The 16932-nt window shown below is 40.0% G+C and overlaps 1 protein-coding gene across 1 annotated transcript; it reads right to left on the bottom strand.

Annotated features, from left to right (window-relative positions):
* Positions 1 to 804: 804 nt before the first annotated feature.
* Positions 805 to 14775, bottom strand: clptm1 (CLPTM1 regulator of GABA type A receptor forward trafficking). Its single transcript, XM_063017050.1, has 14 exons — positions 14722 to 14775; positions 11125 to 11261; positions 10438 to 10561; positions 9668 to 9826; positions 9003 to 9120; positions 8818 to 8903; positions 8553 to 8673; positions 7333 to 7577; positions 7049 to 7142; positions 6428 to 6618; positions 6236 to 6331; positions 6014 to 6149; positions 2319 to 2486; positions 805 to 2044 (listed from the first exon to the last, which is right to left on the bottom strand). Exons 1-14 carry the CDS (start codon positions 14773 to 14775, stop codon positions 1875 to 1877), a joined length of 1899 nt encoding a protein of 632 aa, XP_062873120.1. The 3' UTR covers positions 805 to 1874.
* Positions 14776 to 16932: the final 2157 nt, after the last annotated feature.

Genomic DNA, 16932 nt, shown 5'->3' with positions numbered 1-16932 from the left:
TTATGGACTCGCAATTTTAATGTCCTCTATAAATTCATAGTAATGTTTAAATCAGGAGATTGGCTGGGCCAGATATTAACCATCACCTTTTTTAAAAACACTTAAGTTACTTTAGCTGTTTGTTTGGGCTTGTTGACTTGTTTAAAAATTCAGATTGGGTTGCTCATCTGATTAAATTCTTCTCTGATCTGTCCCAGTACATCATCCCATTGACATTTCCCTCTGTGTCATATGACCAACAGTACTTTGCAGTAAGCAACCCAATATCATGACGCTCCAACTTTTATACTTCATTTGATGGATACTGTGTTTTCAGGATCATGCACACATTACCCTTCCTTATTCATAACATGACAAGGTAAATACAATCTAGTTCTGCTTCATCTGTTGGCTGTTTAGTATAAAGAAGGACTGGGATTGAGCTCCATCTCAGAAGACTACATTTGGAGTGGCAGGGGTAGCTCAGTGCTTAAGGTACTGGACTAGTGATAGACGGGTCTCTGGTTTAAGCTCTACTACAGCTAGGATGCCACTGTTGGGCCCATGAGCAAAGCTCTTAACCCTTAATTGCTTGTATTGTACATGGTCACAACTGTCTTTACACTTCCAGGTAGTACATAAATATGTTTTTTAGTTATTTTCTTGGTACAGAAAAATATGGTGATTAAATTCGTGGCTGTTCGTGAACTTGATAAAAGTGAAAATTGATTCACATTAAATTCCATATAAGCATAATTTAAAAAATGAAAAATAAAGCAAGCTGTGCACCAGATTATCAAACTGCACTGACACTTTACTATAAACATGAGTGATCAAATTTTAATGTACCAAAATAAAAAGCCAACAACTCCAATTTTTTTAGGGAAATAAATAAATAAAAACAAGACAAACGGAAGCGTTTCATCCCTTGGATTAGACGACCCAAGTCCTGCATTCATTAGAGCCAGCAGCTTACACAACAGCTGTACACAACACTACATTAATTAATGGTCCTGCTTTGGAGTGTAAATGCAACCAGAAAAAAATAGTTTTAGTCAGTCATTCTTAACCAGACTTTCTGTGAATGTTAGAACATTTGACATCAGTAAAATTAGATTTTACAAGCTTAGATTGTACAGTTTAATGACAAAAAAGACATCTGAAGATGAAAAACTGAACGATCATGAATCACCATTATTAATATTATTAATATTATCTTTAGATTAATACCTACAAGGCTGCGTTTTCTTGTTCAAACTTGGAACACCAACCATTAAAAAAAGAAAGAAAATAAATCTTGGGAAGTCACAGTTTCCTATGAGTAGTGTTAACATGGCAGCAGCACCATCTTTTACCAAAAAATGTGCTGCTTACTCTTACACTACTCACCCACTTTCTGGTACAAATTACTGCCTCCTTCTCACACATGGAATGAGAAAAGGTAAGGACGAGGAATCCACAGAAAAAAAAAAAAAAGACCCTAAAAAAAACCACCCAAACACAAGCTTCCACTTTGGCCTCTTTTTGCCTTCTTACATATTAAAATCTGAACTGCAACAGCCTCATCAAACTAAAGGGACTGAAGGACTGATTTAATGATCTAAACCTTCGACATGTTAACCAACCCAAAAATCTACAATACAGGACACGACACATTTTCACTTCACCTTTACCACAAAATGTTAGAGATGAAAAAATATTAGGGAGGTTACGATAAATTACTTTTTTTGTTTCTTTCTGCAGATTCCATACAAAAAGAGGAAAGCAGAACTGAGATTTCCTGCAGCGTCCTTTATAGAATACCATTCTTCCAGTTCTCTTTCCTGACAATCACACATAAACTCAGCCTTGAAGATGTCACACACCTTCAAAAAAACAAAAGGGTGGAAAATTTGTTAATCATTTTTCTTCTCCCCCTCTGGTTTATCTGTCAGGGCAAGGGTGGCTGTGTCTTCTGCTGATGGCTGGGCTGAGTTTTCTACTCCACTCGTGCCAAACTCGTTGACGCGGTTGGGATCCACTCTGTAGATCCACCTCTGGTACAGGTAGACGAAGAACACTACATCTGTTGAGTGATAAAAAAAGGAACAGATCAGGGACTGGAATACTGGAGAGAATTAAATCAACAACACATGGAATTTGACCAGAACTTCATTTGGTAGTTGGTTGCACCTCCTGTCATTTTTGCTCACATATTGTAGGATAATTGTGTATTCATGGATATTTAGGATCCAAAATGCAGTAAAACATGTAACATGGCCATTACTGCAGATTTCAAAACTGTATCCATCAGCAAACTTGTCAAAAGAATTCAGTGTTGCTTCAGAGTTTATACATACCGTCTCGAAGACAGCCTATCCTGTACATCATGGGCATTTTAATGACAAAGGCAAACAGGTCATCTATAAATGTGTTTAGCGCCTTATAGGTGAGCATTCTCCATGGAAGATGTGCCACGGACTTCATCTTGTAGTTGATGAAAAGCTGTGGCGTCATAGTGATGAAACCTGCAGTAAAACAGAAGATTAAAAAATAAACAACACACACAAACGTTGTCCTGGACAAAGATTTCACATGGAGTTTAAGGGTTTTGGTGAAAAATTACCAAACTGAAATATCCTCACATGCAGCCAACAGATATACGTTCGGTTATTTATTAATTGTTTATTTTACCAGCGGTTTGTCTTGGTCAGAGTTGCAATGATTAATTGAGGAAAAGGTAGTTAAAACCTTGGACAGGTTGCCAGTCCATCACAGGATAGACACAAACACTCAAGGCAATGTAGTAGCTCCAACTAGCCTGACTGCATGAGAAAACCCATTTGGATACAGGGAGAACATGCACCATACAGAAGGGACCCTGGCTTTCCAGTTGGGTAATCAAACCCAGGCCCTTCTTGCTGTGAATCGACAGCACTAATCACTGCGCCATGTTGCCGCCCTGCACAGATATACTGATAGCTAATACTAAAGCCCCATTAAATTTAAGTGTCAACTAGGGTTGGGCGGTATGACGGTATTACGGTATACCGCGGTATTTAAAAATGTTGACGCGCCAAATTTCTGCTTCAGGTTTACCTTGAAAACTGAGACTTTAAGACATTCGCGCATCCACAGTAAGGGAGGGGTGGGAGGGGTAGGCGGTTGGAGCTCACTGATTGGTTGTAGTGATGGGAATTATGGCTCCTTGAAGGGAGCAGGATCTTTTGGCTCGGTTCCTTTTAAAGAGCCGTTCAAAAAAATTACTCTTCGTTCCTCGGGAAGCGCTACTGGGTAAACTATAAGACAGCCCCGATATTAATATCAATGATGAACAACCATGAACATTTTGCTACCTTGCCTTAAATGTAGGCCTAATTCAAACAACAATTAAATGAGAAAAAAAGATTTATTTTAAAAGAAGAGACAAAACTACAAAGAGACATATTGTGGTTGCATCGCATTAAGTTTCAGAACAATCCTCTTTTGTGCAGAGATGTGCCTGTGTTTATTTCTGCTTTAAAACATACGCACCATGAAATAATCAGATTTAACATAATTAAACAAGTTTATTTTCTAGTTATTTGTGCTTGTTTTTGTTCTCTCTGTAGCTCGATTACGTCTCTCTCTCTCTCTCTCTCAGTCTCTCAGTCTCTCTGTGTGTGTGTGTGTGTGTGTGTGTGTGTGTGTGTGTGCGTCTCGCTCGTGTTTTCGGATTTAAATTTCGACAATAAAGAGCTCTTATTATGACTGACTGATTCCTTCTACTGATGCCAAGCTGAATGGGTGGATTACAGCCGATAAGAACTGCGCAGAAATAAAAAAAATATATAAAGAGACGCATTTACACTTATGCGTGAAATATTTATTATAGATCAGATAGGATAAGCAATGACTATGATATTTTATAGAGACACAAAGCCTTTGTGTCAAAAATATTTTTAAAACAATGAATCTTTCATCATCAGTCCAGTACTGCAGGGGTTCTCAATCACTGGGCGGGTGGATGTAAACAACTGTGGTCCTTCTAGTGGATTGTAGACCTACACTCAGAATAAACCAGTGCAGCTCACTTGGTTTGTAACGGCACATCATATGATTTATGATGTGTTCAGATCATTGTGTAAGTCGCTTTGGATAAAAGCGTCTGCTAAATGCTAAATGCTGAAAATGTAAATGTAAATATGATTTATAAAAGCCTTAAAAGCTCAGCCTTAAAATGTTCAGGTGCTTGGGTCTAATGTGCTGGATTGGAATTCACCTCTTTACTGCTGCAACAGTGAGGAATATGGAGAAAATATCATGTTCCTATGTGTGTACTAAGGCTTTTTGTAAGATCTTTTTGATATTAATAACATCATGTTTTTCTTTTTCTCCAGGTGTTGAGGGTTTTGGGGGTGAATTCTTTTCTTTCTCTCTTGTTTTTTTTCTGTTCCTGCCACCACCACCTCTTGTTCATCATGTCTTTCCGTAAGGAGATGGAAAAGTATCGGGACGTAAATGAGGATGAGCTTCTGCAGGAACTCGGTGAGGAAGAACTAAGGAGATTAGAGGATGAGCTTGAAGAACTCGATCCTGATGTAAGAACAAATTGTTTATATTTGTAATATAACGTAGAACATTTGGGTGGATTGCTGAGAAAACGTTTGGGTGGACTGTTGAGAAAACGTTTGGGTGGATTGTTGAGAAAACGTTTGGGTGGATTGTTGAGAAAACGTTTGGGTGGATTGTTGAGAAAACGTTTGGGTGGATTGTTGAGAAAACGTTTGGGTGGACTGTTGAGAAAACGTTTGGGTGGATTGTTGAGAAAACGTTTGGGTGGACTGTTGAGAAAACGTTTGGGTGGATTGTTGAGAAAACGTTTGGGTGGACTGTTGAGAAAACGTTTGGGTGGATTGTTGAGAAAACGTTTGGGTGGACTGTTGAGAAAACGTTTGGGTGGATTGTTGAGAAAACGTTTGGGTGGATTGTTGAGAAAACGTTTGGGTGGACTGTTGAGAAAACGTTTGGGTGGATTGTTGAGAAAACGTTTGGGTGGACTGTTGAGAAAACGTTTGGGTGGATTGTTGAGAAAACGTTTGGGTGGACTGTTGAGAAAACGTTTGGGTGGATTGTTGAGAAAACGTTTGGGTGGACTGTTGAGAAAACGTTTGGGTGGATTGTTGAGAAAACGTTTGGGTGGATTGTTGGGAAAACGTTTGGGTGGATTGTTGGGAAAACGTTTGGGTGGATTGTTGGGAAAACGTTTGGGTGGATTGTTTAGAAAACGTTTGGGTGGATTGTTGAGAAAACGTTTGGGTGGATTGTTGGGAAAACGTTTGGGTGGATTGTTGGGAAAACGTTTGGGTGGATTGTTGAGAAAACGTTTGGGTGGATTGTTGAGAAAACGTTTGGGTGGATTGTTGAGAAAACGTTTGGGTGGATTGTTGAGAAAACGTTTGGGTGGATTGTTGGGAAAACGTTTGGGTGGATTGTTGAGAAAACGTTTGGGTGGATTGTTGGGAAAACGTTTGGGTGGATTGTTGAGAAAACGTTTGGGTGGATTGTTGAGAAAACGTTTGGGTGGATTGTTGATGGAATTTTTAGGTAGATTGTTGGGAATGTTTGGGTGAATTGTTGAATACTGTGATTACACTGTAAAGTTTGTCCAACCCCCTAATCCCCCCCCTGACTGTTCAAACTGTTAGAAATACCAGATACCAACTGCAAATGAGCCTGGATGAGCAGCATTCACTCTGTGCCTGTGTGTGCAGCTCTGTTCATTGTTTTTGTACTAAAAAAGGTCTAACAATGGGTTTGATTGTTTACTTGTGAACAAATGCTTTTACACAATTCTGATTCTGATTCAGCCCCACCACTCGCTAATCCTTATAGCTTTACTAACATGTAATACTGACACCCTATAGAGGCTCAGTTCCAAATGGCGCTGTAATAACTTTATTATGCATGTACGCATATAGTCTTTTTTGCATTGTAGATTTTCTAATGACCTGAAAAACATGCACATGTGTTGTACTTGTATATGAAAGTGAAGTGTGATGAACGCTGCACTCACCAAATGTTAACAAGAAACCATAGAGCATACTGAGCACCCACGAGTACCATCCTTTGTGCTCTACGTAGATTAAGCTGTAAACGGCGTAACACCCGAAAAGCGGGTAGAGCAGCCACGACAGGTACTTAAACGCCATCTGAATAAACAGCAGGCAGAAGTCAAGCTTATTACATGAATCACATGTTTACAAGAACACTAGAACATGATTGAGGGCACACTTACATCATCATAGATTTTGGTTGAAGATTCAACATAAGTGGATTTGTCTTTGAATACCAGTCGTGGAAATATTCCTGCAATCTTGTTCTCTCTGTCTAACTGAAATGGTCAAAGAACAACAACAAAAAAGATTTGTAAAGCACTTCTCCTTATCTGATGAACCGTGATTAAGAAATAGTGGTAGTCGAGTCTCACCCTGACGTCCATAACTTTAGTGATCTTCCAGAAATCGATGAGCAGCCCGATGAAGACGCTAACCTGCACCACGAAGTTGGTCTCGTTATCCAGGATGTAAAGCAGCACTACAAGTGACTGGAAAACCCCGAATATGATGGAGCGTACAGACAGCCCCTCTAAAGACTGGCGACTGTTCCAAAACTGGATATCTGAGAAAAAAGGGAGGATGAAAAAACAATATGGGTTACACACATTTCACAAAGGTTAATGGGTTATCTGCAGACCAGCCGTGAGTACCATGTTGTTTCGGACAACACTGTTATTGATAGGGCTAGTTCATAATATGAGCAAGATGTTTAATAACCATGTAACTAATGACCTAGAACCCAAACCATTACATAATCAGATGTTGAAAGTACTTTACTTTAAGATTTGACAAGCTCTATGTGCTCTGAACAGATTTTACTTTTGACAGTATAGAGCAAGTGTCTAGTTCACCAACAGGAACAGAGACCACATGGCATGGGTTGATAAATAATTAATCTCACTGGTGCTTTGGTGGTGTTTAGGAATTAAAATGGGTTCAAAAAGTACAGAGGCTGAATCATGCATTGTAAAAGCCAAGATGATGATACTCACCATTCTTAAAAGCCAAGAACTCAAAGATGCTGTGTACAATTGACACAACAATCGTCAGTCCCAGGAGGTAGGGGTTGGTCTCCAACAATGCCACCTGTTAAACAAGAGTACACTTAAAACTGGTCCAGCAAACTTCATAACTTATTTCCTTTAATGTCTTAAAATCTTACGACATTAAAAAGAACTACACAAGGAAAATATATGATCTAAAATAGGGGCCCCCAATTATTATTTAGTTTGGTTGCAGGACAGTAAGCATTCAAGATAAAAAAAAGGTGCAAGACCTTAACAGAATCCTGGTCCTCATCAGACTGCTCGTACGTGTCCTCGCCCATAAAGTTCCAGGGTGAGCGGGCATTCTGGGCAGCATACAGCTGCCAGCGCCACAGAGAGAGCGGGCAGAAGGTGAGGCGCAGAGGCAGCTTTTCTTGAGTATCGTTTATGGGATAGTAGTCTTTCTGCAGATTCCAGTAGTCGTTGAAGTAAACTATAGGGTAGTAGTCACCGCTCACAGCATCAAACTTCACATCTGTAAATTAATAAGGACATTTAAAAAATGTATTCTTTAAAAAGTCTTACGGACACTACAGTATGTGAACGATCATTTCTGTGTTTTAGAAGAAAGCTTCTTGATTCAGGCTTTTCAAAAAAAGACTTACAACATTACAAAGCTTCAGAATTCCTCTGTCCTCTGATTAAACAATGCTGCTTATTTAGTCTTACAAATCAAATCTGCTGCATGGTGCTTGGGTGGCACAGCAGTCTATTACAATAGCAAACCACCTTGTTAGCAGCTGGCCAGGCATGGATGGGGGGAATGCCCGAAGCAACATGATGATACACCTTTAAAGCCAAGTACTGCACTAAACATGCACTTATTACAAAGGGGTCTGTTTATCTATTCTTTTTATTTTCATTTTATTTCCATCAACCGCTTTATCCAGGTCGGGTTTCATCAAGAAACACTAGGCTCAGGACAGGAACGGACAGGATTTAACAAGGTGCCAATTCATCCCAAGCTTGGATTGTTCTCTGTTGTTGGATGTCTCTGTGTATGCATGTGGTCGCTGTTCATCTGCTCTGATGTGTAATGACTAAATTATGTAAAACAGAGGCTTCAGTTGTTTAATTAGTGTTGTGTGTGTGTGTGTGTGTGTGTGTGTGTGTGTGAGTGAGAGTTAATGTGTTGGACAAGCAAACTGAGGTACCATTAACAGCTTTATTAAAAGATCATTTTAATTTGTTCCTGCTACACACCAAGTCTAGCAGCTTTACTGCTCGAGAACTATAAACAAATGCCATCTCTGTATTTACTTATTTACTTAAATTGCCACCGTCTCAAAACATATAAAGCCAAAAGATGAGAGTCAAAAACCCCTGCTGAGCAAGCCGAGGGCGACAATGGCAAGGAAAAACTCCCTTAAAATTACAGGAACCAGACTCAACAGGGTCCCATCCTCATAGACCTTAGATGAACAAAGGTATATTCTGGGAAAATACTCACGCTGGTCAAGGGGTGGAGGCACAGAGCCTTTCACCCAGGCTGTATGATCGTCCACCATGTTGATAGTTAGGTTGGGATGCCAGTGGGATATGATCTCCACAGGGCCATGACTCTCTGCCCGCTGTACATGAGCACAGACACACACACAGACCTTAATATAACTTTTAATTTGATTCATCTGTGCCAGTATGAGCCACTTGGACTATTCAGAAAATAAATAAATACTTTTTTGATTATACATCAGCACATGCCATAAAAAACAGACCTTAATCATCTCAGGATCAGCTTCTGTCTCTCCTGTAAGCAGGTTCTTGGTCTTGAGAAATTTCCTTCGCTTGAACTTGTTCAGCACTGAAACAGATGTAAAACCAAACAGTTTCTACCAAAGCCTCAAATTTAACTAAGTGCTTCTACTTAATATAAAGGTCAGTGCTGACTCTGCTGACTTACTTCGTGCTGCGTGGACGGTGGATAGTCTGCGATACTGGCCCTTGCGTTTTGGATCTGGATGGAAGCCGCTCTTGGTGAAGTACAAGTGGATGTACAGAGAGCCGTTCTGCTGGACACTCTAGAGCAGAAAGTCACATCAACTGACAAACTCCAATTAGCCCCGAGTCCATATTCTATTTTTATACGCTGCTGCTGTGTGTTGTTAGGAAAACTGAAATAGGAATCTTGGGGCAACATTTGATTCAAAGCACAAAAGGCTGTTTCAAACATTTGCTTTACTCAGACAGGGGTGAGCTGATTTGCCCACAACTTTAAAGAGAATGGAAATAAAGAAAATGTATTTCAATTCCGTCAACCACTTCATCCTGGTCAGGGTCACAACAGGTCAGCTTCCACCAATAAACACTGGGTGCAAGACAGGAACACCCTGAACAAGGTGTTAATTCATCGCAAAGTCAGAGGCCAGGGCCACCGCCCAGACTTAGCCAATCATGTCTGTGTAGATGCCTGACCAGCCAATAGCACTGTTTGAATCCGAACCAGGTCTCAGCAATGGTGGGCTAACATTAAAGATTCATGTATTCAAAGATTCGTTCATGTACTTTCACAAGAGACGACACAATAACCTTCAGCATAAGCGCTGGTCATTGTTTAAGAACATTTACCTCTGGTGTGTCCAGTTCTAAATTACGTTCGTAGCAGCCATCCCCTGCTTCTCCTGTGCTCCAGTCTCCATAGACCAGATCCTGCTGGAACCAGAACAGGGCTTCTGTGTTGTTAAAGTCTGAGAATACCTCATTCTCAGATATGTACACATAAAAATCCTGGAGGGGGGAATCAAAGGAAAAACAAGCATGCTTGTGTTAAAATCGGTGACTCCTTAGATCCCCCAAAACTGCTGTATGTTGTATGACATAAGCAAATCACATAAGAACCCGTCACTTTTTACACTGTGGCTAATTACAAGGTTTTACTCATGTGGTTGTATTCACTACAGAAGCATGGCGGGTTTTAATGCAGTTCTGTCTAACAAATGAAAGTTCACACTCATTAAAATTGCTTTCACGGACAACAGGATTATCTGGATCTTTTAACAGTGTTATGGACTGTAGGTGGTAAAATCCCTCATTTTGTACACTACTCTTAAATGACTGGATTATTTGCTCACACATATGCTTCTAATTATTTGAAATAAACCCCATTAATAAAACAATATACAGTCAAAACTCTACATTAGGAAACAAGTCCATTTTAATGACCATGGTTTAGATTTTTGGGATGTCCAAGAAGCTAATAGGGTTTTTGAATACCTTGCCATATGGTGGACACTTTCACCTGTACCATAAATGTGCAAAATACAGACTAAATTTGATATGCTTCAAAAGAAAGACATAATTAATGATGTCTGAAGCAGGTTGATTCCTGTGCTTAGTACCATTAGGGTGTCTTTAGGGAAGAGATTGCGGCTGGGCACCCGAGGAGCACCTGCAGGGGTGTTTGGGTCTGGGGTCGATGTGCCTCTGCGGAACCAGCTGCTGATGGCCCATATAATGAAGATCCTAGAAAATGTAAAACACATCAGGGTATTACAAATACAAATTTGGGAACCCGGCCAAAAGTATGTGGACACGTAATGTTTCAAAGTGAAAGAAATTGCAAACTCAAGCAACACAAAGACAAAATAATACAGGAAGGCTGGACTGGAGTATGTATTTGGATTAACACTGATAAAAATGTTAGATTCCTGACAAAACTACACACTGCAAGTCAAACAAGTTGGACTGCTTAAGAGCTGGATGATAAAATTCTAAACTACTACATGAACCATTATCGTTATTCGATTCATAAAAAATGTCCTAATGGTATTTTGGTAAACTTGATTAAGTAATGGCTTGTTTATTATGTACTGACAAGACATTTTAAGAACACTTAAGACAGACCACTGGGACAGAAGGTGTTGCTAGTGTTACAGACTATAAGATAAAGTCCCTACCGTATCAATTCCTGCTCCTAAATGTAACAGGGGAAAATCAAAGCTTAAAAAACAACTAAAACCCTTTTTCTTAAAGGAGCCCAAGTGGAGCCCTGTCACCATGATTAAGAACCGGACGAATGCACTTACCGGAAGAGGACGCCTTTGATGACCTGCCATGCATTGGGCTGCTGCTGCTGTTGTTGCTGCTGCTGCTGCTGAGAGTCCGGTGCTGTAGCACCCAACTGTGCAACCTGGTCTGAGGTAGCTGCACCATTACTGCTCACCTGATCAAACACACCCCACCAGTTCATTAATGAATAATAATAACAACATCACAAAACAAATACAATGAACTCAAGCTCTCATGTGAATAATAATACAAGACCAGAACTCAAATGTGCTGTTGTACTGTGTCTGTACAACGAAATTCTTTTTCCACGTATCCCAGCTTGTTTGGAGGTTGGGGTCAGAGTGCAGGGTCAGCCATTGTACGGCACCCCGGGAGCAGACAGAGTTTAGGACCTTGCTCAAGAGCCCAGAAGTGGATGCATCGCAGAGCCCGGATTCAAACCGACAATCATCCAATTGGCAGCACAAAGCTCTACCTACCCAGCTACCACTGACCCTGCTTATGGATCTTTTAACAATGTTATGAACTGTAAACCCTCATTTCATACATACACTCTTGAACGATTTGATTAGAAGCGGTGGATTGCTAACTAAACACAAGTGTTCCTACATGGGTCACTAGAAACAACAATCACAAAACAGCCATAAACGCTGGATGCTTAACTCAGCACTTATCAGTTTTACACACATATGAAGGTATTTATGACATTTTGGCAACAAAATACAAAGTCTAGGACTTTAAAACAATGCATAAGGGCTAAGGGCAGTAACTAGTTAAACCTGGTGGTACATTTCTGAGTATTACAACATCCCATAATGTGGGTTGGCCAAACAGAAATAAGGAACTAGAATTCAAGGACCACTGGGGTGTAAATGATTAAACGTGTTGCTTCAGGGCTCATGCCCACATGACATGAGCTTAAAATAAACCACAAAGCTTAATCAGGTTCCAGCTTTCATGAATAGTGACTGAAAATGTGCAGCACTGGAGACACTTGGAACACCAAGCTCACCATTTTTTTTCCGGTGGATAAGGGCATTGCCATCCTGGAAGAAGGGTCATACTTTTTAACCAAGCAAATTAACCTTACACTGATTTGCAGTGACCCAGGACAAATGAACCCAAACCAGCTCGATCATACACCCTTCATTCAGATCTTGGTGCACAGCCACACACTTCATAAAACATACAGAAAATACTAGCTAGTTGGTACCATTTGCAACCGAGTCAATTGAATTGTTTTCAATTTGATTCACCCACTTCATTCACTTTTACTAAATGTCCTCCTGATCAGAGTTTTCTTGGGTCCAAAAATGAACCCAACACAATACAACAATGCATAGCAGAGCATCAAACTCTCACACATTTAATCATTCACTTTCACCTGGGAGCAATTAAGTAAAGCCAATTTCTGCTTACTAAGAAAACCCTCATGCCTATATAGTAAGAACATACCAGATACCACACAGACAGTGACCAGAGATAAAGATCAAACCTCATGTCGTTGTGCAGCTTGGCCTGGTTAGTATTTTTAGAGTAACATGCATATTACATAGCACCCACCCAGCTAGAAAGATTTTCCTATAATTTGTCAAACGCCAGTATGAGACCAGCTAACCAGGCCGGAACCAGCCATGAAGAGCAGATCATTTTCTAACCCTCTGATTAATCCAGTCAGTAGCATACATCAACATGCCTGACAATGCAAATGAATTCAAAAGAAGCTGCTGATCAAACATGACGTTACTATGCATAAGCTAGCGAACAACTGAGTTCATTTCCATTAGCTACGGATCATTAGACAGACTCGGAGTCGACACCAAAAAGAGTCGATTCTCCGATGCCATGGTCTCGGAATCTAGAGTCGATTGCATTGCGAAATCAAGCTTCACACTGAGTACGTAAATTAGTAAAAATCTAAAACATTTTGTGCTAATAAATGGATTAACTAAGCACCTATTTGTGTACATAAATAGCTATTTGTAATGTTAAAATCTTGCTTTAAACTGATCCATGTTCTGAGAAAGGATTAGTCCAGTTGACTACTTTTATATTAAGCACTGTTAAATAAAAGTATGCGATTAGAACAGAGTAACACAGACCCTCACTACAGGGTTAAGTGGAAAAACGTGAATATTTTATGTCTTTATTATGCCAGACAATCTGGCATTTTGGGGTATGTCTGATTTTTTGCAGTGCGAGTCATCACAAACACACTGAGGAGCCAAAACACTAGGACCAATCACCTGATATGCTGTGATATGCACAGATCTGACCTGCCGAGACCTCTAAAAGAGTCCTGTGCTGTTAGACATTATCAAAAGGTCTGTACGTTTTGAGGTGGATCGTTCTACAGTGCATCCTGGTGCCATCTCTTAAAGAGGTAAATGGTGCACATGTGCCTGGTCGTCTACATGATCTTGGACTTTGGTCTTTCCAGCGTTCCAATGCCTGCCTGGCCATTATGGGTGCTTTCACTACTTAGCTTTTTACACAGAAGAGTTTGATGTACTGTGTTGTGACACATTTACCTCAACACCAGCGTTAAAATGTTTTGAGCCACAGCATCCTTTTGTTGATCTTACCAGATGCCATAGCTTTCATGTCTTTTTAGATCGAGGAGTCTTGACCACCCAACAACCAGTTGACGGTTTGAGAGTTGACCCTTCTTGGACAGTCTGTTGGTACTCACCGTGGCTGCCTGTGCAACCCACCCCTTGCTGTTTCTGAGATACTTCAACCAAGCTATCTTGCCATAACGTTTTGGCAATTTTCAGGGTCACCCAGGTCTTTATACTACTCTAATCTGCTCCACTCAGCACGTCATATTACGAGTAACTACAATCAGCCCGATAATATATACCCCTGACCATCACCTGTCCAGCTATTACGAAATAGGCACTGCTATGAACACTTTTTGGAGGGTTGTTCAAATGTTTTGGCTCACTGGTGTCATTCATACATCAAAATATAAGTAAACGACAAGGAGAATCGAATTCGAATGGACAGAAATGTCGACTCGGAGTCGATTCAAACTGGTTTACTTAATGAGTCCATTAGCTTGCTAGCTAACACAGGGCCAAACTGTAATTCTCAAGTCTGACAAGAGTACCAAATTGTCCTTAAATAGTCGTATGTAAAAATCATGTCAATAACTACATATTTAAATCGATATATAATATTTTTCCGAATTACATTAAAATAAGCTATAAGTTTAGCATTAGTTAGCTTAGCTACGATTAAATTGAGCAGCCTGATTTCCCCTACCCATATTCAGTCAAATCCCGCCTCTTACCAGCGATTGACCAATAGTTCGTACTCTACATGGAGAATGCGATTAAGCATACACTATCAGCCAACCGCAGTAAAGACATCAATGAGTCCTAACCAATTGTAACTAAGGAGGCGGGACTAAGTAGAAAACGGGTAGGATTATTGAGAGTACGGTGAATCAGGGAATCGGTCATTCTGACCGGCATCAATACGGATTACTTAATAAAAAACAAAGAAGCGACGCCTTTAACACAATAATTTTATACATAGAATTCACAAAACCACATGGAATATAAAGAGCTGTGTGTTATGTCTGTGTTTAGTATTTCTGCCGTTCTTACCTCGCCGTTGCTTACAGTGGACTGCTGTGTTGCTGCGGTCTCCTGCGCCGCCATCTTCCTGTCTCTGTCCTCCGCTCTAATGTGGCGCTGTTGGTATGTAACAGGAAGTCTCGCGAGATTATAATTGTAATAGGACACCACATATGTGTTCTGACAGATCTCGCGAGATCCGTGAGTGCTTACCCATCACTGGGAGTCTTACGCAAGATGATTTTATGACGGACAAAAAAAAATCGATGAACGTCTTCAGTTTATTTCGTTTTTCGAATAAACTACTCGTATCTGAATCCCTGAAGTCCTGCAAAATTATAAAAATGACTGTAACATTCATTTATTTATTTCTACCACCCACGTAATTCTGGTCACGGTCGCGGTGTACACGGAGCACTACATTAACATTTTTTTTTTTTACAGATTCACTAAAATGTAATGGTCTGCAATGGGCACCCAGAGTTTTTCATGTGCTGTTTTTTCAGTCTTATGAAACAGAATTTGGACGTACGTTTTTAACAATTCTGTTACTGCGTTGTCTAGATACATTGGGGAATGGAAGTAAGGTAGTAAGGTAGTAATGTAACAGTGCAACTCCTGACTATAAGCTTAGTTTACATCCCATTCCAGAAGCATGTGCATTAATCTGGAGTCCTCGTCTCCCCATCCTTATTTCCTATGTTTTAACAATTCTGTTACCGCGGGTTTGCTAGATACATTGGGGCTATAGTATTTTACCACTATTTACCACTATGCTTTTATTTTCCATTTTTTCTTAAATTGAATACTTTGTTTTACTAATAATATAATAACCACACCAATGGCCATATTTATAATAGGTGAACAATGGCTACAAATTAGTGGTGTGCGATACTGCAAAATTTGGTATCGATCCGATACCAAGTAAATACAGGGCCAATATCGCCGATATTGATACTGCCACATCACCCCACTGCTACGTTCTCTTCACTGGCTTCCTGTAGCTGCACGCATTCAGTTTAAAACACTGACGCTCGCCTACAAAGCCAAAAATGGACCAGCCCCAAGCTACCTTCGTGGCCTAATCAAACCCCGCTCTGTACCACGCAACCTCCGAGCCTCTAGTCTCGCTCGACTTGAGCCTCCACCCAGGACTCGAGGAAGACAAGCATCAAGGCTGTTCTCTGTTCTAGCGCCGAAGTGGTGGAATGAACTTCCTCTGTCTGTCCGAACATCTGAGTCTCTTGCTGTCTTTAAAAAACGATTAAAAACTCACCTTTTTACTAATCACTTAGGCTGACTTGTACTTATTTACTAACATTTTGTTCCATTCTTTTCCATTTCCAAAAAAAAAAAAAAAAAAAAAAGGCACTTTGGTTCTAACAGGTTTTAGCAGATTTATGTTCTTCGACTGTTGTTTACCTAAACTTGAGAAATGAAATGTTCACTATAGAAGCACTTCTGTAAGTCGCTCTGGATAAGAGCGTCTGCTAAATGCTGAAAATGTAAATGATACTGATACTTTTTAATAATTAAGGTAGATGCATCATCAAATTGCTAAATCTGAATGAATTTTCATGACCCTGAAGTGTGTTATTGTAATACATAAATTTTTGTAAGTAACTGCTTTCAGTAGGGTTGTAAATAAATACAGTTGTTAAAAGCGGTCCGATTTCTTCTTTCTGGTGCTTTACTGTCTCACAACATTACCATCATGCTGTATCACCACAAAGCGACTCATACCACATAGTTGTGTTTGCTGGGTGAATACATTTGTAAATTTTAATAACTAATAGTGACCGAATATATGTGTCCTTGGTCATTTAAAATAAAAAAATAGATGCTATTCTGTTTACATTTATAAGCACGTCAAAAGAAAAGAGCTCTCATTCACCAAAACACGGAAAAAGAGCCTCAGTGCGCATGCTCCGATTCATTTGCGTAGGGTGAGCAAAGTGCGTAAGGTGTGTCCGTACTTTACGTACGTATAGTTTACACTATTATTTCCATAAAATTGCCCCAATTTCTGTATCTGCAAAGCAAAGTATTCAAAAACTTACAATCTTCCAATGCCTACCAATGTACTGATGTCTGTTAGGATTATAACATAACGTGACGGTACCACAACAAAACACAGCAGAGCAGGAGGGGAGAAGTAAGTTGTGCATGTAAGATGTGAGATGAGCTGCTACTGTCTGTACAGTGTACACACATGATCTTTACTTTCTGATGAAATAAGAG

Source organism: Trichomycterus rosablanca, chromosome 20, assembly GCF_030014385.1.
Source record: "Trichomycterus rosablanca isolate fTriRos1 chromosome 20, fTriRos1.hap1, whole genome shotgun sequence".
NCBI classification, from domain to species: domain Eukaryota; kingdom Metazoa; phylum Chordata; class Actinopteri; order Siluriformes; family Trichomycteridae; genus Trichomycterus; species Trichomycterus rosablanca.
Note: the sequence above shows the minus strand (reverse complement) of the source record. Positions and strands in the feature narration are given on the sequence as shown.